The 23,438-nt window shown below is 41.9% G+C and overlaps 1 protein-coding gene across 2 annotated transcripts in view; it reads left to right on the plus strand.

Moving 5' to 3' along the window:
• Nucleotides 1-20,979, plus strand: part of SESTD1 (SEC14 and spectrin domain containing 1) — a 109,200-nt gene extending 88,221 nt beyond the window's left edge. For both annotated transcript variants that reach the window (XM_075180511.1, XM_075180512.1), the window contains 5 exons: nt 7,157-7,238; nt 11,161-11,283; nt 14,517-14,708; nt 16,314-16,435; nt 20,160-20,979. In XM_075180511.1, the coding sequence (XP_075036612.1) occupies nt 7,157-7,238; nt 11,161-11,283; nt 14,517-14,708; nt 16,314-16,435; nt 20,160-20,289 (649 nt within the window). In that variant the 3' untranslated portion in view covers nt 20,290-20,979. The remainder of the gene's footprint in view (nt 1-7,156; nt 7,239-11,160; nt 11,284-14,516; nt 14,709-16,313; nt 16,436-20,159) is intronic.
• Nucleotides 20,980-23,438: the final 2,459 nt, after the last annotated feature.

Consider the following 23,438-nt stretch of genomic DNA (forward strand, 5'->3'; position numbering starts at 1 on the left):
CTACTGCCTCTATTCGCAGCCCTGAAAGGTGTGGGGCTTAACAATAAATGGGTGGCGTTTTACACAAATTTACCCATTTGTGGCCAGAGATTGGGCGAAGCGGTGGAGGGTCTTATTTGGTTCATTTTCTGGATTCTGAATGTTGGGAGGTATGATAAATGCTGGATGGAAAAGCCGCCAATATTTTTCCTACATGGAAAAATAAATACATGTACTTGCACCCCTTGCATTGGAACATGGTTTGTCCAGGAGCAGATTTGTTCTTTATGTTTGACATTGCTTTTAAAGAAACTTTATGCCTGTTTATTGCGACATATTGTTCTTCATTTATCTGCTCTAGCACAGGTTCATTTATTGAGGTTGAAGTGTTTGTTTGTTGCTCTTATTTATGTAACGGCAACATTTTACGCAGCTCTTTACAACCCAATGAATGTTTATTCATTCATCTCAGTCCCAGGGGAGCTTACGGACAAATCCCCTGCTAACAAGCATACAAATGTACACACAATCGGGCCAATTCAGTATGTCTCTGAACTGTTGGAGGAAACCCAAGCAAGCTCCGGAAAAATGTACAAACCTCACACAGATAGCGTTCTGGTTGCAATTGAACTGAATGCCCCAGTGACATCAGGGTCATTTAGAAACATAGAAAGTTCAGACCCACAATAGTGTATGTGTGTGAGTGCGTGCCTGCTGGTCCGCCTAGCATGTTTCAAGATACATGTCCACATGTGTTTGGAAATACCCCGTGTTTTTCATGTCATTGGTTGGCATGCACATGCTCATCCAGTGCAACTGGAGGACGCAGAATACGTCCACGTGTAAATATAGGGGATAGGGGCGAGACCTGACCTCCAAATCTCGGGCCACTCCTTCTCATGCAAATCTATGAACACCCTTATAAATGCACTCTGCACCCTTGTATCTCTTTTAAATAACCACACAAAACTAAGGCTAATTTTTATAATTCGGTGTAAAGCTACAGTCACTTTGCCTAATACAATCTTTAGTGAGGAACTTTCCCACATCTGTACACGCTGCCATCTTGTTCTTTAAATCCATGCCCTTTTCTGTAAAACGGGTGCATTAGCGGATTTGTAGATACTTGATGTTGCAGAAGAGCACTGTCACTGTAGTGTTCTCTTGCAGTTCATAAATTACCCCTGTGAGCCAACAATACTGATCACTGTGCACCCTGTATTGTAACATATCATCACTATTCAGTTTACGATTGGTAGAAATATCAGTATGGCTGTTTTTAGTTCATATTCAGACAGATTTTCAAACAAAGGTTTTATATGCATAATAAGTTATGGATACATTTTAATGAACATGTGTCTAGATCAGTAAACATTTTTAGCTGCCCCCAAATGTCTTTAAACTCTTAATATTTTATTGAAACCCTTGAATTTATAAGAAGCAATTCTGTTTCAATTCAAAAAAAAGATTATTTTTCTCTTGCATCCATCTGGGGGACACTCCTTAACCATGGGGTTGAGTCGGGGGGAGGAGTCTGGCACCCAAAGAGTTAACTTTTTTCAGCTGACAGCATATCACCCCCGCCAATTCCCCACATACCTCAGTTTGAATTGGGTGCCCTTGGAAGAAGGTCGCACCTGAAGAGCTCCAAGAGAGACAGTGAACAGGGTTCACTGGTAATAGGTTTTTCATTTTCTTTTGCAAGTTTATTTCTTTTGATAGCAGCGAGAGGCTCCTTGTACAACAGAGCTGACTCGTGGGAGAAGCGCCTGTCAGGGGGGCGGCCCCGCTGACAGAGCAGGTGAAACGCTTCTCAGAAAGGGCAAAACGCTGTTAAAGTAAATAACACAGAAGGAGAGCCAGTGGAAGGGGAATGTGTTTGAGGAACACCGCTTCCCCCCCCCCCCCCACTGAGTGAGCGCGTGGAAGATCCCTTTTGGTGCCAAGGTTCAAAAGGAGGACAGTTGCAGCAGTCATTTGAAGAGAAGTGCACTGTTGACACATATCTTCCCCGCTGAGTATCACTTTTATTTCTTCTGTGTGCATGTATAGACATGTATATTATAATACAATGATGTGTTGAGAGAACTGTTGTTTATAAGAAAACTATAAAGTTCTCCAAGCCTGTCTTATTTAAATCAGAAATACTATAATAGGTTAAATAACCTAATCTGTATTTCCTGATAATTTGGAGAAGTGTTTGTGAATTTTGAAACGTGATTCAGGTTTTAGCTTATCTTGTGATGGCAGATAAAAGCAAAACAACACATACCAAACATAATGTCTGTTCAAAATGTAATGTTAAATTAACAAGTGAAAGGCTGGATCAGGGGGGGCTCTGTGCGGCCTGCACTGTGGCTCCTGTGAAACAGCCTATAGACACCTCCACCATAACGGTAGATCCTCCTGAGTGGGTGGCTGCCTTAACACAGGGAGTTAATACCCTTGTAAGTCTGTTATCTAAACCAGTTGAGATCCCATCTACATCTGTGGCTTCTCAGGGTATAACAGTAAGAATGACAGATGAGTCATTTTCCCCAGGGGTCGGTTTAATTCCCTCCCAGGGGTTTCCCAGATAGGAGAGGTGGGTTGGTCAGCGGTGGCTAAAGGCCTGGACCGGCTTACCCATCTACTGGAGAACCCCAGACACAAGCGTAGTGTTAAAAGACGTAGACCAGCTAAAGCGCTGTGGTCAGTGTCAGACTCTGAGAGTTCCTCAGAGGAGGAGGGGGAATTGTTGGACGATTCAGATGTGTCCATTATAGAGTCAGAAGGAAACTCTAGGCACCAGGGTATGGACGATCTGGTAAGAGCAGTTCGTCAGACCCTGGGGTTTGTTGAAGTAGAGGAGACGAAGTCTTGGACCGCTCTCTTTAAGAAAGTTTCTAAGCAGGTGGTCAGGTTCCCTCCCTCAGCTGAGTTGAGGGATATTGTAGAGGCCTCTTGGAAATATCCAGATAAGAGGTTCTCTATGCCAAGGAAGTTTGACGTGTTGTATCCCCTTCAGGAGGAGGATATGACCCGTTGGGAACAGGTGGCGAAGGTGGATGCACCTGTGGCGAGATTGGTTCGTCAGACTACACTACCTGTACCCGGGTCAGCAGCCTTACAGGATGCGACTGACAAAAAATTAGAATCCCTGCTGAAGTCGGTCTTCTTGGCCGCTGGTACTAGCCTCAGGCCAGCATTGTCCTCTACCTGGGTAGCTAGGGCCATGGAAGTCTGGGCAGGGCAGTTAGAGTCTGCCTTGCAGGATTCAGATTTACTGCCTCTGGCCATGCAGCTAAGGGAGGCAGCAGGCTATGTATATGAAGCGGCCCATAATTCGGCCTCCATAGCTTCGTCTATTTCAGCTACAGCTGTAGTAGCTAGAAGGGCGTTATGGTTAAGGACTTGGAATGCGGATTCAGAGTCTAAAATATCATTAGAATCCATCCCGTATACGGGTGGGATGCGATTTGGTCCAGAATTAGACTCTTGGATTTTACAGGCTTCAGGGGGCAAGAAGACGTCCTTGCCTGTAAATACTCCAAGACCTAGGGCTAGGCCTAGGTTTACTTCTTTCAGACAGCCTCTTTACGGGGGCGGGTCTGGCAGAGGCCACCAGACTACCAATCCAGGGGCCGTGGAATCCCGGAGACAGTCCCGTAGGGGAAGGTCATCCTTTGCCCCTGCGGCGCGGAGAGCTTCTTCCGCCAAGCTGCCGGATAGACCAGCAGCATGACTACCACCTGCTTCTGGTTACAGAGGGTGGGGTGGGAGGACGGTTGCTTGGGTTTGCTCAGCAGTAGACAAGGTCCTCGGTAGACGAGTAGGTCCAGGATATCGTGATAGAATTCATGGGGCCAGCTCATCTCAAGTTTTGGTTACCTCGCTGGCTTCTGTCAAATCAGAAAGAGCTCAGGGCTGTCGATTTGCTTTGTTTAAACAAAGCTATACAGGCTTAGAATTTCCAGTGAGGGAAAAGGTTTTAGTCACACCCATTCGGGGTGCTAAGGCTAGACGGGTCGTTCAGTCTATGACCGAACTTCTGGAGTCTGAAAGGGTCACAGAGAATCCCTTGTCTAAGAATGACTTTCTTGAGACTAGTGAGGGACTTGGTACGCAGCAGAATGTTGTCTCCACAGGACAGGTTGAGGTCCTAGGTGGAGTGGACAGGCAGGATCCTGTCAAACAAAAGGCTGTCAGTAGCCAGGTCTTTGAAGCTGCTGGGAAAGATGGTGACATCTTTCGCGACCTTACCCTGTGCAGGGTTCCACCCCATAGGAGCATTCCTGTGTTCGAGGTACCAGTGGAGGAAGTAGGTCCTCAGCTGGTGGTTGCTGGACAAAAACCAAACAAAAGGCAGGAAGGTCCCAGAGTTCTGCGCAAGAACAAGGAATCCACTGGTAGTGGACGTCCTAGCAAGGCCTTGGGGCTGCAGGTAAAACCTGCCCCACAGGATCCCGTGGAGAGTCAGTCCGGAGGATCGTCCAGTCTTTCTGGTACTGCTAGTAAGGCTGTGAAGAGATCTGCTGACCCTGGGACAGTTCTTGCGTCAGAGGCTGAACCAGCTGAATTTAATGGCAGAGCCTTAGAATCCAGTCTGTGGAGAGCGAGAGGTTTCTCGGGGGGTGTAATAGGCACTCTCCTGAATGCCAGGAAGCCAGTTTCAGCCAGAATTTACCACCGTATCTGGCATATATATATATATATATATATAAAGTGGTGTAAGAAGAAGTCTTGCAATTCTAAAACCTTTGGTCTGGCTAGATTTCTCGCCTTCTTACAGTGTGGTTTAGAGGCAGGGCTTAAACTTGGAACCTTAAAAGTTCAAGTATCTGCTTTGTCAGTGTATTTCCACAGACGGCTGGCGGAGCTTCCGGATGTTAAGACTTTTCTACAGGGAGTGCTTCACATCCAGCCGCCCAACGTACATCCTGCGGAGCCTTGGGATCTTAATCTGGTCCTTAGCATGTTGCAGGAGCCTCCCTTTGAACCTCTACTCTCAGCAGTTCTCGGCCAGAAGGGTCTCTGAGCTGGGAGCTTTATCCTGCAAAGAACCTTATCTGGTTTTTCATGAGGATAGAGCAGTTTTAAGGACTGTTCCGTCTTTTCTCCCTAAGGTGGTCTCAGGTTTTCATATTAATCAGGATATAGTTGTTCCAGTGTTCAGAGAGGAGCCTCAGACTCCTAGAACAAAGACGAATAAATATTTGGACGTAGTGAGGGCATTACGTATATATGTTAAGAGATCTGCAAAGATGCGTAAGACAGATTCTCTATTTGTATTATTTGACTTTTCCAAGCGGGGATGGCCAGCATCTAAGCAAACTATTGCCAGATGGCTTACCCTGACTATCAGGGAGGCTTATGTCCGTACTAATTTCCCTGTGCCGAAGCGTATTGTTGCCCATTCTACCCGGTCGGTTGGGGCGTCTTGGGCGGCTCGTAATGGAGCCACGGCGGACCAGCTGTGCAGGGCTGCCACCTGGTCCTCGGTCCATACCTTTACAAAATTCTACCAATTTAATATATTTGCGTCTGGGGAGGCCTCCTTTGGCCGTAGTGTTCTACGTGCAAGGAGATCAGAGCGATCCCACCCTTCAGAGGGATTGCTTTAGTAAGTCCCCATGGTTAAGCAGTGTCCCCCAGATGGATGTAAGAGAAAACGGGATTTATACTTACGATAAATCTTTTTCTCTGAGTCCATCTGGGGGACACTGCGATCCCCCCCGTCTTTTCGTTGTTTTCTTTTATCTCCACTCCCCCCTCTGTTGAGTGGTGTGTCTTGGTTGATTGGCCTCTCGTCCTAGGGCTTTGGTAATCAAACTGAGGTATGTGGGGAATTGGCGGGGGTGATATGCTGTCAGCTGAAAATAGTTAACTCTTTGGGTGCCAGACTCCTCCCCCCGACTCAACCCCGTGGTTAAGGAGTGTCCCCCAGATGGACTCAGAGAAAAAGATTTATCGTAAGTAAAAATCCCGTTTTTTCATCTAGTGCAGATACGCATCTCATCCAGGCAATAAAAGAATATTAACGTTTGATTGATACTTTAAAATAAAAAGATGAGTGCCAGAAAAAATTGTTACGAAAACTTTCCAAGCTTTAAGGTGAAGGTCTGGGTAGATTAATCTGTTCACATCACTGTCGTCGTACTCTGCAGAATCCTTTGTGGTTTGATGAAGAGCAATTCAGCCTTCAGCACATTTATTAAGATTAAATCATCTGATTCTCATGCCAGCCCTCAGGTCTGCCAAGATCATGACAAGTTCTAAGTAGGGCTGAAAGTGATCTATATCATCCCAGTGTCTCTAGGCATGCTGCTTTATTCATGTGAGATTATCGTTATTCTACACTATACACAGAATGTTATAAGCCCAATTGAGCTTACAATCATTCTGCTCAGTGCGGGGTGGGGGTGTCAGGAAAAGTTATTCTCATGGTAGGAATCCATGATTGAGCTAAGAATTGGAGAGGAACTTGTCAGATATCCCCATCTGCTTCAGGTGTGTCGTATCCATGAGTTTTATAGTACATTAAGGGACCGATTCTATTCAGTGTGATGTGTCAGGGAGTGCCTCCGGGGCAACATTGTGGGTTTTGCCTCACACCCTATAGAGGTGTGTAGGAAAATCTGTTTGGCAGTGCATCGCTTAGAATTGAATCTTCCGCAAAGAGTCATTATTACAGGGTGGTGTTTGTGCTTTGGGTTTAGATTAGCTTCCATTTGTGGACCTCCCTCCATATCCTCTATACAATGTGCTCACATATCTTTAATGCTGCATATGTGTGTGTATTTATATGATTCTTTCGCTGGACTCTAATAGTGTACATAGTAAGCCAGTAAGCCTTTCGGAGGCAATATAACTGCACCTTTAGATGTTTAACAGTCGGTCAACAAGTCTATATATTTAACTTTGTCCAATGCTATTTGGACTACCATCAGCTCACGTACACAGGAAACAGAGGGACATGGAGGTAAGTGCTTCTACTTGTACATCATGGAAATTTGGCTGTACAATGACAGCGGCCTTCACATTTCATTCTTTTCTGAACCAAGAGGTTTATAAAGCATGTGTTCACGTATTTCTTTTAATAACGTGACCATACATGGACTATGATTCATTGTTGTTATGATGATGATGTCTAATGAAAGGGAACATTATACAAATGAAATGTTAATTCTCCTTCCAGGTGTGAAGACATGGTGGATGTCCGGAGGTTAAAAATGCTACAGATGGTTCAGCTATTTAAATGTGAAGAAGACGCAGCTCAAGTAAGAAGTAAAACAACCAAAGCTTTATTAATACTCGTAGCATAAAACATTCGAATGAGCATTGGTGTTTCCAGAACTGTTCATTATTGCTAAATGACATCTGCCGTGACACTGCACTACCATGTGCTTGTCCCTGTTTTAGTACAATAGGTAGACTATGTATCTAACATTTTAAAGAGAGAGTTTCACTTTTGTATTTAGTTTTTTTTCTATCCATTTTTCCTATGTGGCCGAATGTTCCGGATGAATGACTAAAGTACACTGTGCAGCTATATTGGTCTGTGCAGTAAACAATATGACCTAACCCTATTTCCAGCCTGCATTAAATCACTGCTTACCCTTGTGTCACCAGATAGCTCACACTAACACCATCCTTCCCACGTCACATAAGACCATCTGTTCCCGTCCTAGACTAAGGCCCATCCGGTAGTTGTCTTGTTCTGTCTGCCAGTCAAAGCAGTATGTATTATATTCAGATTAATTTTTACACCATCAAAACAACTACAAATTAGCAGTAATATAAATATGGCAGGAAGGAGAGAACAACGAGCCATTTGATAAATAATGAAGCAGATGTGGCTAAAAATGTGGACAATAATTTTTGATTATCCTGGTAGACTCTATAGTTTTTCCATTTCTGGAAATGCTATGTTTTGTCAGCTGGAGATAAAATAGGGAGCGGAGTCAGGTTAGAGTGCATGCATTTAAAATAAACTAGGTCTCCTTATAGAAGATAATATACAATATGAGGGCATCTGCCAATATACAAAATGCGCATTGCAATATTTTACTGTCTATGCACATGCAGCTATTATAGATGTAAGCCATGAAGGTCATGCCTACTGTCACTTTAATACCACCACCTCCGATAAGTTAAACTTCTTCATTGTTCTCCTAAAATACTTATTTTCCAGCCTCCTTTATGTCTTCAGTTAATCATGAGAGAGGACATTGTGTCTTTTTTAATAATCGTCACTGTTGTGTGTTTCAATGTTTTTATTATATTTGTGTGTACTTATAAATGTGCTTCCCCTCATTAAATGCGCTGTCATGGGGGGGAGGGGTGACTTCCAATTTCCATCTAATTTTGTGAGCATCCACAAAACTCATTCTCTTTTACCGGAGGCAAGAGGCTGCCGGCCACCTATTAATCAGGGAACTCCGCCGTAATAACACCTTCACCCTTGAAGCATATCTTATGGATGACTCAGATTGACACACACACACACACACACACACACACACACACACACACACACACACACACACACACACACACACACACACACACACACACACACACACACGCTGCAGTCTTGATGCACAGATCCATACACGTTTTGTAAAAATAGGCGTATGATGTCACATAAGCTCTTAATGCACTATAGAGTTGCAGGTTTGTAAATGGTGTTTCGTGTCTGATCAAAAACCAAGTTGTGGGCTTTAATAATTAACCAATGTTAATAAATGTTGTCACAGCAAGCTCAGTATAGAACATATTCTAGAATCAGTGATACATTCTGGCTTATAATGCTGGTCACAGACATATACATTTCTGGTGAAGTCATATTATTTAGTCATTGGTTCCTCATAATGTGCATGGTGACTGCATATAGCCACTGCTGGATCAGGGTTTAATATGGGCATACTTTGGGCGTGGGTTGTGATGCCATGCCCAGCTTTTACTTTTTTACAAGTCCTGTGCAGCACTTAGAGCCCAGTAAAAAAGCAAGGTCAACTAAAGTCAAACAATTAAAAGGTTCAGTTTTTGGCTGCATTTTTTTTTTTTTAAATTATAGTATTTGAATATTCCCTGTTTCATCCATTACAAACTGTAAAACACATAGGATCTGATTTATTGAGGAGCGGAAATGCCAATACGTGCCGTATTTATTATTACATTTCTTGGTGCATGCCCAGAAACGAACTATACACTAGTGAACACAAGTGCATGCAATTAATCTTTAAATGCAAAGGACACGCACGTCCGATAGCCTACGTTTTAATGGGCCGTACGAGGCGGGCAGGGGTGTATGCACGTAGTCAATTTACAGTATGGGCATGCCAAGCTGGAGTGCACGCAGCAGGATCTGATTTAAGCTTTGGGGTACGTGTTTTTCTGTCCTGTCACTTGCACCAGATACAGATGTAAGTGCTGATTTAATAGTGATGATGGCTATGTATGCATTCTACAACATCTGATGGAAATCAGGAGCAACTGTAACATTGCATTTTATGTACAATAGACATTAATAACATCCTGATAAATGTATTTTATGGGGGGGGAAATGAGAATTCTTTTAAAATGTTTTTTTTTTTTTATTAATGACTACTTTATTAACGGCTGACAATTGAAAAAAAATTTTGTCTGAGTTCTGATGGGACTTTTTATATGGCATATATGCATTGTAAGTATCCTGCAGTGTATTGTCTGTCTCAATACGGCAAACACCGTATATGCAGAGCGTACCTAGATCCGTATTCAATAAGAGACATTTCTTCAGATCTGCTTGTAGGTAAATTGGGACGTCCGTATACTCGATTTAAATGCGTTTAAAAAAAAATCACATGCACAATACGTTGATATGGGTGCCTTCATGAATCGGGCTAATAATTCATAAGTTGCAACAATTGCCTAAAAGGCTTCTAAAATGGGCCAAAAAACTGAAATATTAAATTGTTGCATATCCGTTGACTTTCAATTTTGCAGTGATAGCACTAGACTTGCACAGAATGGTTACCTAGGAGACTGCAAGCCGATAACTCAGATCTATCAAGAACTTTACCTCTGTTCACCAAAGAAATTAGTGCGCTACCCAGGAAATGATTGTGTGTGCTGCTTGGGACCTAGAGCAACCCCTCTTCTCTAGATAAGTTAACAATGCAAACAAAGAATTCCCAGCGCACAACCTTGTAAGGTCTACTATCAGTAAACCACTCACTCACACATGACACATCAATGATTACCCAAGATCAGGGTAATCATTTTATTAATTTATTGCCATGTATGGGCAGTTTTATTAGTTTACAATAAATACAATTTGTTCACAACAATTTGTGTGCATATCAGATGTATCACGTGAGACTGAGTGGTTTACTGATATAAATGGACCTTACAAGGTTGTGCGCTGGAAATTGTTTGTTTGCATTACCTCTGTTCACTGACTTCTCCGAGTTCTGCAGAAATGCAAGATGGATAAGCTGGGCTCACCTTGGAAGCATTAAACGTGTCCACTGTCACCAAAGATGCTGTACATGAATGTATTACTGTATATTATGAGATGAAAGACTGTACAAAATCAGCCATTAGTAATTTGTGGTAAATGTGACTGGAATTACTGCCTTAGTTTACAGAACTAATATTTCACTAGCTTTGCGTTGTCACCATTAGTTATGCTCCTTTCACATAAAAGCCCCTTCATATGTATTATCATTTGAATAGGTTTATGTACATGCATGTAATCCACTATCTGGAACACCGTTATCAGAAAGTTCTGTTTTTCAGAAAAGTAAGATTTTAGTAATTTGTGGTCATGCACTCTTATATAAAACACCCCTCTTCCATTGGCCACTGTGAGGAGCACTGGTGGAGGATTTAGTGGGAACGCCCGAGGCAGTGTGAGGGAAGACAGGTCATGTTTACCTGTAAATGGTGGGTGGTGGCACCTTATACAGAAAATTCTATATATGAAGCATTCCAGATAAGCTGTCACATGCCTACACCCAATTTTGGTCGTTGACTCTCTGCTTGTTACTCAGGTCAGGCAGAACACATTTAAGTATATATCCTATTTAGCTCATTGATAATGTTCCTCTGCACAGATTGAATGATGCACCTTGAAGTATTGGCAAGGGACTAATTTATTGCCTGATGTTTAGTCTGAATATTGAAGAGTTATTGTTAATATCTGCGGTTTTCTAGGCAGTAGAATGGTTAAATGAATTGCTGGATGCCTTGTTAAAGACGCACATCAGACTGGGAGACGACAGCCAAGAAACCAAAATTTTGATAGAAAAGCATAGAAAATTTGTGGACGTCGCTCAGGTAAATAGCATGATTCTCTAATGACGTCTCTGTGGGTAATGTGTTTATGTATGTATATGTATATATATATATATATATATATATATATATATATATATATATATATATGTATATGTATATATATATATATATATATATATATATATGTATATGTATTTTTATTTTATTTTATTATTGCATGTATAGATTATGTGACTCAGTGGGTCCCATCTTAAGGAGTTCCAAGTTTAGTTAATTATAAGACACAAGTTAACCCGTGCATGATACTCATGCATTCTAGTCAAATCAAGCTACTTAAGGTGTTAAAAGGGTTCTTGTCATGCATTTGGGCCTAGCCCAGGCCTCCTCAGGGGAAGAGCGTTACTTCCCGACGCAAGCGCCCTTTTTTAACGTGGTTTTGTCCACATGTCACCACCTCATCATTTTTTTCCATCACCTCATCCTTCATCTTCATCGTCACATCCTTCATCAAGCTACTTAAGGTGTTAAAAACTCCCCACTGTCACCCCCGGCAACCACCAACCACTCCCAACTGTCACTTCTCCTTCAAGAAATATATAGGTCAGTGTATAACTCTGCCAAGCAGGTGGCGCTGCAGCTTGTTTTTTTTTTTTTCCCACACACGCCACTAGGCATTTATATAGTAGATTGTGAGCCTTGCTCACTTATAGTTTTTCACATTATGTTATGACAAAATTGATTCCCCATAAGCCTAATTCTTAGCCACAATTAGGCTATTTTGACCATATGATGCTTTTCCTTGGGGTGAGCACACACACAGTAAACAAAGGATTGAAAACTCACAAATATAAAGTGATTGGGCATTGGGCCGCCATGTGTGCTCTGTTTTCGCTGTGTCATTGAGGCTACCAGAGTTTGGCACTGTGCCGGAGGGATGCAGCACCGTTCTTTCACAATAATGTCCCTCTACTGACTGGTTGATGGTAGAGGACAACGGTGTCTCGGAGTTGTTCTAGGATATTCCATAAATGCTGGATTAGGTGCAGATGTGATGACTGAGAGGATGATGACATATGGATAAACCTCAACATCATGCTCAACAAACTACTAGTGCTCTGAGAATGGGGCCACTGTCATCCTGTCAGAAATGCTGCAACATGGGGTGTGGATTATCAAGTCTGTACCATTATGTAGTAATTACCATTCACTTTGATTCCTAAGGGAACGTCTGCACCCAACTTATACTGGAAAATGTGTGCGCCAGAATTCTAAAGCAGCACTTGTAGTTTCCAGCCCTGCAGGTTGGTGCCATACGTGCACTCATCTGTCTGTCAAGAACCATGATAGTAAAGGAGGGTTCACCCGACCAGATCACTTTAGTCCACTGCTTGGTAGTCCATTGTCTGTGCTCTTTGCAGCACTGAACTTACAAATGTGCATTGCAAGGTGTGATTAGCGGTTTATGCACTGCATCCCGACTATGATATCCTCTATTGTGGAGTTGTCGTTGGACCATTTTCTATGAGCCTGGCTGCTCATATCAAAGTTTGAAATCTGCATTCAGTTAACCTGCTTATCTATTTTGACTTGCATTTCAATTAAATGCACAATATCACGTTACTGAATTATATGCTTCCTCCCACTGTTGCACTTTGATGATGATTTTACCCTCTGAGTTTGATGCAGACATCCCCTAAATCATCCTGGTCACTGAAGCTTCTGCTAAACACGCCCCAACAATTTCAGAATCACTGAGGACTCTTGCAGTCATGTAGTCATAATTATAGGCAACAGATCAGCCCAGCATTTATTTACATGACCCTGACATGCTGGGATGTATTTTGCTTAATAAATGCATGAGTCACACCTATGTGGAAGTGCTGGCTTCCAATATGCTTGGTGTCCCCAAATTACCCAGGCGTTTCCATCTTTTTACATTTATTTGTATGTGTGTATAGCTGTTTCTGTGCATATATGCAGTGTTCTCCCCAGCCGGGTGGTGAGAGTTGTGTAATACTTTGCAATAATAATGAAAGATGTTGGAGGTTATTGCCCAGGTCTGGGTACTAAATGCGAGTACCCAAAACCTAACACAAATTTACCCGATAGTAAAGCACCGATAGTGATGTTTCCTACATTGTCTTCATATCGAATGCCTGTAATACATACTTGAAACAATTGCGGCAAATCAACATGCCGTCCAGGCAAAATGACGACACCGAGATTGTTGGTATTAAGGTGGTTATTTCAGGAGGTGCTGCGTGTACAATGTAGAATGGGTATTTTTTTAAAAAAAACATAGTACACGCGGAGCTTAATGAAATGACCACCTTAATACCAACAATCTCAGTGTCTCTGTTTAAGATGACGTCATATTTCCCGGACGACATGTTGATTCCCCGCAGTTGTTTCAAGTATGTATTACAAGCGGTCGAGATGAAGACAATGTAAGAAACACCACTATCGGTGTTATACTATCAGGGGAAATTTGTGTTGTGTTTTGGGTAGTCTGTGAAGTGACTACCATCGATTGCCCACACCTGCCAGGACTGGTTAGATAGGTGGTCAGTGGTCTAACACACACTGCTGGCTGTAGTGCCCACATAGTGCCTATTTTAATAGGAGAAACAATGGTTTATCCAATTATAATAGGACTCTGTTTGGCCGCAAGAGCCAGGGGCAAATACAAACAGCCGGGCAGAGCACTCGGGAAATAGGTGCTGGGGAGAACACTGATGTATGTATGTATGTATATATCAACTTTGCCTACTCTCGATCTTTCGAAAGTGCAAACAAATATCCTGGGAAAGCTAACCTGCCACATGGGGAATTGGGTTATGATACAAACTGCGTATCACCCACGCCCACCCCAGTAAACACCCAGTGGCAGCAGGGTGATGACGGTATATACATATATTTGTGTGCGTGTCATCTTAGGTTGATATGTATTAGAGCCTGGATAGCTCCAAGTTTGCTTATTTGCAAACTACTTTCTCAGGGTATTTTTGTTACATTATTACATAGTTAGTCATATTAGTCAGATCACATAGTAACCCCAGTCTATGCTGGAAATACGTTGTACAAATAGAATGTTGTATGTTCTGACCTGTAGCTAAAATGGCAAAACTTGAAACATCTTTACAGTGAATTAACTTCTATTGGAAATATAACATTAGGAAGCGCGTCCCATTTGTTTGACCTCTTCATTTCAGCAATCGGACAAATAAATGTCTAATTGTCTCCTCCCCCGTAATTTCCTTTCCTTTTTGCAGAGCACTTATGATTACGGCCGGCAGTTACTGCAAGCCACAGTTGTGTTATGTCAGTCTCTGCGATGTACGTCAAGGTCGTCGGGGGACACACTTCCTAAACTCAACAGAGTATGGAAACAGTTTACGATAACCTCAGAAGAGAGAGTTCACCGGTTGGAAATGGCTCTCGCTTTTCACTCAAATGCGGAAAAGGTTAGAGTCATTTGCATATGACCCACGTCAAGTCGTGCTATTCATCTAAAGGTCAAGTACTTTTGTAAAATGTTTCTTGGCAATTTTCACTGTCAGTACAATACAATTCTCTTCAATTTTCCAACAGTGTGCTGAAATGTCTTCTAGAATTATATAAAATGTTTGGAAATTATATTCCTTAAAAATAGCCTGGCAGGAAATGTATAAAAATACATTATTTTTTCCTTCAAAAATAAGGTAGCTTCTCATGGGCCAGCATTACTAAATCAAATGTAAACTTTAGGTTTTATCTATATGGAACCACCTGGTTGTTCAGGTCATGTGGTGCAGGCGGGCAGTGAAGTGAAATAGATCTGCTTGAATCACTCAAGTTTTTGACAGCCTGGTTCCAAACAGAGCAGCTTTCAGAAATTTTGCGGACCCCCTTTATTGCTGCTAAGAATTTCCACCTCTCATTCCAGTGATTACAACACAATTCTTTCTAGTGGTTTGTGTGCAAATTAGAGGCAGTCTGGTGGCTAGTATAAAATGTAGGCCTTCAATTTGGGCTCTGGGGTGTGAGCGGAGGTCCCGACTGGGGGGTCTAGCGTGTGAGCGGAGGTCCCGACTGGGGGGTCTAGCGTGTGAGCGGAGGTCCCGACTAGGGGGGTCTAGCGTGTGAGCGGAGGTCCCGACTAGGGGGGTCTAGCGTGTGAGCGGAGGTCCCGACTAGGGGGGTCTAGCGTGTGAGCGGAGGTCCCGACTGGGGGGTCTAGCGTGTGAGCGGAGGTCCCGACTGGGGGGTCTAGCGTGTGAGCGGAGGTCCCGACTGGGGGGTCTAGCGTGTGAGCGGAGGTCCCGACTGGGGGGTCTAGCGTGTGAGCGGAGGTCCCGACTGGGGGGTCTAGCGTGTGAGCGGAGGTCCCGACTGGGGGGTCTAGCGTGTGAGCGGAGGTCCCGACTGGGGGGTCTAGCGTGTGAGCGGAGGTCCCGACTGGGGGGTCTAGCGTGTGAGCGGAGGTCCCGACTGGGGGGTCTAGCGTGTGAGCGGAGGTCCCGACTGGGGGGTCTAGCGTGTGAGCGGAGGTCCCGACTGGGGGGTCTAGCGTGTGAGCGGAGGTCCCGACTGGGGGGTCTAGCGTGTGAGCGGAGGTCCCGACTAGGGGGGTCTAGCGTGTGAGCGGAGGTCCCAAAAAGTGGCTTGTCCAGACTTGAATGTTTTTATATATTTTTTACAGTGTGATTGGCAGGAACAAGTTAATGTGGTGTTCATCACCAGAGTAAAGATGAAATTATTGTGGTACACCCACAATAAAATGATGCACAATGGTAATGTGAAAATGTAATGCTCCTGTATTGTAAATATTTAATGCTTGCTGAGTACTTCAGACGATGAATGATCCATGAGGAGGAGAGTACCTTTGCATTACTTAGCAATATGAACAATACACAAAGCATGATTTATGGAAAATGATTGTCATCGTAATTTCATATTAAAAGGCCGAGATATAAAACTAAAGTTAGGGGTGATTTAGGGCAGGTTGTATTATAGTTTTACATTCTCTAAATCATTTTAAATTGACATAACTAGAATCTGCTTTTCATGTTTTCTATTTGTTCTTTCAGATTTTACAAGACAGTCCGGACCTTCCCGAATCTGTGATGGATTTTGAGCAATTTGACGAAGTTGAAGCTGTTGGGAAATCTCTGATGGATAGATTAACTGTGCCTGTAATGTATCCTGATGGGTAGGTCATGTCTCTGTGCCGTGCTCACAGCATAGGCGTTGTGTGTCTGCCTCACAGCATGCTCTGTATGGAAGAGAGGGCTATATAAAACCAAGGTGAACTATAAAATAGCTAATCTTGGATGTCTGATGGTTTCGCCTTAGACCTTTCCTTGTCCTTCTGCCCCTCTACACATAAATGAAAGCAGGACAGAGGTGGATAGTTATCCCAGCATCTGAGCAATAGACTGGGATAGTCTTCAACCAGTGGGATCCTGTTGCTTACATTGAAAGTCTTCAGAGTTAAGCTGGATACACACTACAGAAAATTACTGTACTGATTTTAACAACGACTGAAAGCCCCAATGAGCATGCAGACTTATGTGTACACACTTGCCTTCAGATCTGTGATCTTCATCTCTCATAACCATCTGCTGAAAAGACTGTGACAGCGCACTCTACAGATATCTGCCTACACTGCTGGCCTTGAGTGCATACACACTCCCATATTTGCCAGACATCTTTCCATCGTTGATCATGATTTTTAGTTAGTTTATAAAATCAAATCAACCGATACGATGTGGTTCCGTACGATAAAACATGATAGTGGGAGCGGACACTAATGTGATGTCTGACCAGCCGTTTATCGTGTGATTGGCACAATAATTGGTTAAAAAACCTGTAGTGTGTGCTCAGCTTTACACTGTAGGTTGTAAGTGCCTTAATGGTTCTTGCAGGTAGGCCAGTGTAAAGTAGGGTTGTCCTAGATGTCTTCCAGTATCCAATGGTTTAGTTAAAGGAACTGTACAAAAATATTTTAGGTTACAAGTTATCTTTTTTTTAAAGCAAAGGCTTTTTATGAAAGCAAAAATTAAAGCAAAAATGTGAAAGTATCCCGAAAATTAGTAGCAGTTAGCTTAGTCGTATGGGAATATGTATAGAGAGTGAATCAAACCAAACTACAAATACATTTATTCCAGCATATAATCAAAAGAAAGACTTGTTATCTGTGAACAGTAGGGAAGTGCTGAAATCAGGATTTAGTTTGAGAGTTTGCAGAATTGTAAGAGGTTTTTATAGCAAGAAATAATTGTGGTAAATTTATGTGATATTCACATAAAATAGATATAAATAGTAACCAAACAGATCCCACTTGAGTGTCTCAAAGTAAATTTATTATAGACCTTGGTTCTCAGACCAAACGTGAATCCTTCTCACACATATTCCTATGATCTTAATCGGTGAAGCTGGAATCCTTAGTGTTCCAAAATTTCCTTATATCCCCCATGTAGTAGTCGCACATCAGGGAGCTTATCAGCCATACAATATGTGAGAAGAATCATCAGAACAAAGTTCCATAATACCAGCTAACTTATTAAGAGATCCACAGTTGTGATGAATGTCCAGATACAATGTGTGTGTAAAACAAAATAGCCAGCAGGCTCTCATCCTTGTAGTGACTGACAGCTCTCATTAGTGAACCCTAAAGCCCGTGCCCATGATCTCAGTGGGCTTAGTACAAAAGTCTGTAATAATGAGAATAAGACACAGTGCATCACACTTTACCACTCAACTTGAATTAAAGAAGCTTTTGTTTCCTCACCGCAGGATGATCCATAGCACCAAACTGTGCTATGTTGGTGGTTCACAGTCCCAGAAGATTACATTCAGAGATACCCGGCAACTTTGAACAGTCCGAGTCAGACTAAAGGAAGTCAGTCCGCAGTAGTTCAGAGGGAACATTAAGCCATTCCCGTAGGAAAAAGCCTTATTTAAAAACAGTAATCACAAAATCAACCTTTACCACAAGTAACCTCTGCTTGACACGTTTCTCCACGCAATTACAGTGGCATGTAGTGTGCGTTAGGTCGCCCCGTGAGCACAGAAATACCTCTGGATACCAATCAATAACCAATCTAAATTGATTAATCGCATTTCACAAATTATATTAAATATAAATCATTTAAAATATCAACATAAAAGATGCCAGCACCATAGTGAATGAAAATAATCCCCCAAAAAAAGGCAGTTAGTTGAGTATTAAGCCTGCCTCAAAGCTGGATGCTGGAAGCAGATGCAGGAAGAGTAGGATGTATATCAGAGACATTATATCGGACAACAGCAATTTCCGCAAATGTCTAACAAAACAGGTTGAGTCACAAATTCCCCATAATAGGCAATAACTAGAGACCCTACAACTCGTACATCAAGCTAACACTCTTACTTTCCCTAAGGAAAATGTTATATATTAATAAATGGAGGGGAAATATTCAGTTGAATATTCACTATAAGGGCATACTATAGCTAGTGAAATATTATTCAATTCTGTTAATATTATATTTTATTTATAAGGCACCAGAAGGGTTCTGCAGCGTGGTATCTTATTGTTAAACGCTTTTGAATAAACAGTCTAATATTAAATATTCAGCTGTGACCTATAGCGCCACAAAATTACTTTTTAAAAAAAAAAAACACTGACCCAATCTCTTGTTCACCAGTTTATTATTCACCGAAAGCCACAGGGATTCTCTTCTTCCTTCAGGCTTTTAACCCAATGAGGAGAAAATAAAACTTTTTGACAAACTTGCGGAGCAGCGGCACAGCTTTGCTCCGATTGGTCAGAGCACTATTTATATAAAGGATTTTTTCATGGAGGAAATCTCAGTGCTAAATAAGATGGGACTGGGTCACATTATGACAGGAGGACCCCACGCTGTGGGATTCTCTGTTTGTGTGACCAGCCCTGTCTGTCTGAGTCTGATGAGATTTGCAGGGGGCACCGGGTCCCCCAAAATTGCCTCAAGCTGCCCAGGCTATAAGCGCTGGTACTTAGACCATTGGGGGTGCACCGTTTAATATAGTATACCTTAATATACGGACTCAGAATAGGCATGTAATTGCACAATTTTGTGGACACATTTTATATCTGCGTGTTTCATGTAAGATGCATCCAATACTGTGTGTGGTGTTTCTTAATTATATTGCGTCTGTGTTCAAGGAAACTCACGTTCAATGTTTGCCCTATATATCACATACTGCAACTACATTCTAATAAATATATGATGTAAGTGGTCGTTCGATGAAGGGGCTCGGAGTGCATACACATTTCATATGAATAAATATTCATGAGATTGAAGCCTGTACAGTTTTAGTCAGTTGATGGGCAACGAAATAGCTGCGTCTACTCTTTGTAGGGAATGGGTGAACTTTAAATGAAATTCCTCCTTTGTCCAGAAATAGTTGTACTCTTGCTTACATATTTTTTTTTTTTTAATTGGGCAATTCCACAATTGAATATGTCTCTGTGTGTATGTATAGACGTTATTCCTCTTGTATGAAACGTCAAGAATGTGGTTAGAGCCATTTATCCAGGTACTAGGATACGAGACATCAGTCAGTGGCATTCCTGAAGTGCTATTGAACTAGTTCCAAACACCCCTAGTAATCAAATTATTAGGCCAACTTATAAAAAAGAAAAGTTCCTCCATTTTATGACAAGACTTATGGGGGTAAATATATCAAGCTGAGAGTGTTTCTGCGGGTTTGAAAAACCAATCAGATTCTAGCTATCATTTATTTTAGTACATTCTACAAAATGATAGCTAGAATCTGATTGGTTGCTATAGGCAACATCTCCACTTTTCAAAAACAGCCGGAAAACTCTCAGCTTGATACATTTACCCCATGGTTTGTTTTTCTTTATAGAACATATTGAGGGTGATAATATATTATCTCTTGTTTTACAGAACCGAGCAGTATTTTGGAAGTCCAAGCGACATGGCCTCCTCAGCAGAACACATTAGGGAGAGGATCAAGATGGTTTGCTTAAAAAAAGAGCAGCTTCTAGAGCCCGATGTCTCCCTAAGAGAGAGTTAAAAGAGACTGGACTGTGATCTATCCAATAAGCTACAGTTTGTAACACAGCATGTCATCATAATCCAACATTCAGTATAATCCATGGAAACGCATTTCACCACCATCCCATGAAGCAGCATCCCCCCAAATATCGCTCTGTGTATTGTAACACTACTGATCTATAAAGCCTTACTTATATACTGTGCTGTGAAATCATCCAGCATCTAAACCCGTGTAGTGTTCGCTCAACACTACCTTAGCCCTTTGGCTACCAAACGGGCCCGAGACACGTGGCAGGATAATGTGTTCTGAGGCTCGCGGTTAGCGGATGGGTTAAAAGCTTTACCTTATATGGTAGTTAAATTCATAGATAAGCAGCTGGCAAACGCTTCCAATGATGCTACCGGAAATGAAGGATCTCTCCACCGCCATTATAGGAAGGAGAAGACGAATTTGAAAAGTGCTGTCCCTGATCGGGTAATGTAGTATTTTTAGGACGTGGGTAAATTACCTGTTGTTTTAGGCTGTAGCGTACTTCTTCTCTTGTCTTTAATATCTGAAGACATTTCATTTTTTTTATTGTGCCATTATGCAACCTGTACATGAAACCTTTGATATATCATTTTCATGAAACAAATGTTTTCTTACTTGTATGGGACTATGTATTTAAAAGCTGTTTGTGATGAATAAAACCATCTTTATAAGAATGGACATCTTGCCTACTGCTGGAATGTTACTGCACCTATTCAAACTTTTGTTTCCTGTAAAGGAAGACGGCATCATAGGTCACTAATATTATATTATATTACACACTTACATGTGTTGTGGCAGCACTTTACTTTCCATTTTCATACTTCCTAAAATCAGGATATTATAGGTTACATCCTGATCCCCAAATCAAAGATCAAGTAAAAAGGCCATATACATTGTTACAATGTTCTAGGACTGAATTACATTGGTTTAGGTAGATGTGCGTACATTGAGGTCAAACTGCAATGAATGTACAGTGACTAAATGTGTGCAGAAGGTGGCGGAAGTCAGGGAGAGAGGTAGGTTTCCTGGATCCTTATGAGATCTGTACACAAATACATATATACACACTGCACCATTCCATGGTATGGATATATTTCAATAAGATGGTTGTGTTGCCCAGCTCTGTGACCACTAGGAGGTGAACACCGTCTAACCAGACCTCAACATAGTGATCCATTAGTCACTATAAGGAAATCTCTGTGTGTACTCTCTGGAGTACTGCCAGTCATCTGGTGCTGATGCATCATTCCTCATAGCGATAAACTTCAGTAAAAGTAGTTCAGGGCAACACACCATGAATATATACCCTAATAGTAAGGCAGTGTTGGATCCTGCAGATACCAAGTCTGTGTACAGCATATTAACCTTACATCACACATACTCAGTTACACTGCACACTCCACCTTCAGACATACACACATTAAGGCTCTCCACCTACATTTTACTCCCTGCCGTCTTATTCCTCCTGTGACATTCTCCCTGTCCTGTCCGGCAGAACCACTCCCTTCCATCCTGATCCCGGTCTCCAGGATCGTGCTCTCCATTGCCTGTCTCCACTCTGCAGACCACTTTTCTCCTATCCCTGCTCAGCTGGAGGAACCGCAGATAGACACTGGCTTCAGCGGAACCTGTGGCTTGCATTCCTATGTTCAGCATTGTTAGTGATGCCTGGAGCGTCTTCCTTTTCGGTGGCACAAAGTACGTATTCTTCACAACTCGTTACTATTTAGCTGCTGCAATTAAGTACAAAATAGCAGTGGGAAAGAAGAAGCTCCCTCCATCACTTAGAAACTGTAAGATATCTGCAGAGGTAGCCAATCTCCACTCTACCAATTGCTGCTGATTGCTTCTTCCTGTCTGTCCCAGTAAATAAGACGCAAGGAGCCAAAGGTCACTGAAGCATGGTCGCATTTCTGTAAAGACTCCGAAGTTGTAGGGGTTATGATGGAATAAGAAAGGGTGTCTGTGTGTCTGCACAGAATCCATTGTCTAAATTCTAGTTAATGTACACCACAATGGGTTGTGTCCCTTCATGGTGTCAGCTTAACATGCCTGACGATGAGGTCTGCACAAATATCACATTTCTGTATTTTACCTGCTACGATTCACTGTTCAAAGATCGGACTAAATTTACTAGAATTGGACTAAAACTATTAAACCTGTTTTTACAAACTTCCTCTTTTGAAGTTCCTAGTTCTACGCCTCCAGTGGCAAATAACTGGGGACAACATGGTTGCCTTGAATATAAAGGCAGACAAGCTTTCGGTAATTTGATAGACCGACTGGTGTGCATAGTCCTTGTTATAGTTGTTGAAGTAAATTATTGTTGACTAGATTACTATACCTTAAACAGTTTGAAGGGTAAGGGACAGGATGAAGAAGGAAATTCCACAGTTCATGCACAACATGTAAATGGTGACTATATAGAAATGAAGTGTTGGTTGGCCGATAATCACATATAATAACCAATACTTGCAGAAATGTTTTTAGATTTTTTTTTAAAAAAATTCTGCTTATAAAGGGGATTGCGATAAAAACATAATAAACTGTGCCAGGCTTCCAGCCCATGTTCTTCCTGTACCAATTTGTTTACACACTCCAAACAATGTATAGAGGGGCTGGGCCGACCAATTGTGCTCACTGCACCCTGCTGTACCCTTGCATGGTGCAGGGAAATACTTAAATACTACACCAAATAGTATATGAAACAGAAACTCATCAATGAAATTGTAAAAAAAAAATGCTGAAAATATTAGGCCCCTTATTTTTCTTCTAACAATCACCTTCCTTATTGTGTCTCTGTTTTCACTTACTCCACCAGAGGGCTGTAGTGGATTTCCACACAAGTTAAAAAAGTACACATCCCCATTGCTTTAAATTGCTATGGTTGTCAAACCTCTGCATATGTGAAAGCCCAATGTAATTTCATATTGGGCACCAAGCTTAATGTAGCACTCAGTATGTTTGCTGAGTAAATTTGAAGTTCAACAAGTATCTGAATGGTAGTATATTTAAGAATAATAGGACAAATACATGAACGAACAAGCAACCACCCTGTGAAATAAGTTTATTTTGGTTAGCAAATAGAATGTTTCTAACAAGGTTATACTGCGGATAAAGAGATAACCTACAGGAGT

Source organism: Mixophyes fleayi, chromosome 7, assembly GCF_038048845.1.
Source record: "Mixophyes fleayi isolate aMixFle1 chromosome 7, aMixFle1.hap1, whole genome shotgun sequence".
NCBI classification, from domain to species: Eukaryota; Metazoa; Chordata; class Amphibia; order Anura; family Limnodynastidae; genus Mixophyes; species Mixophyes fleayi.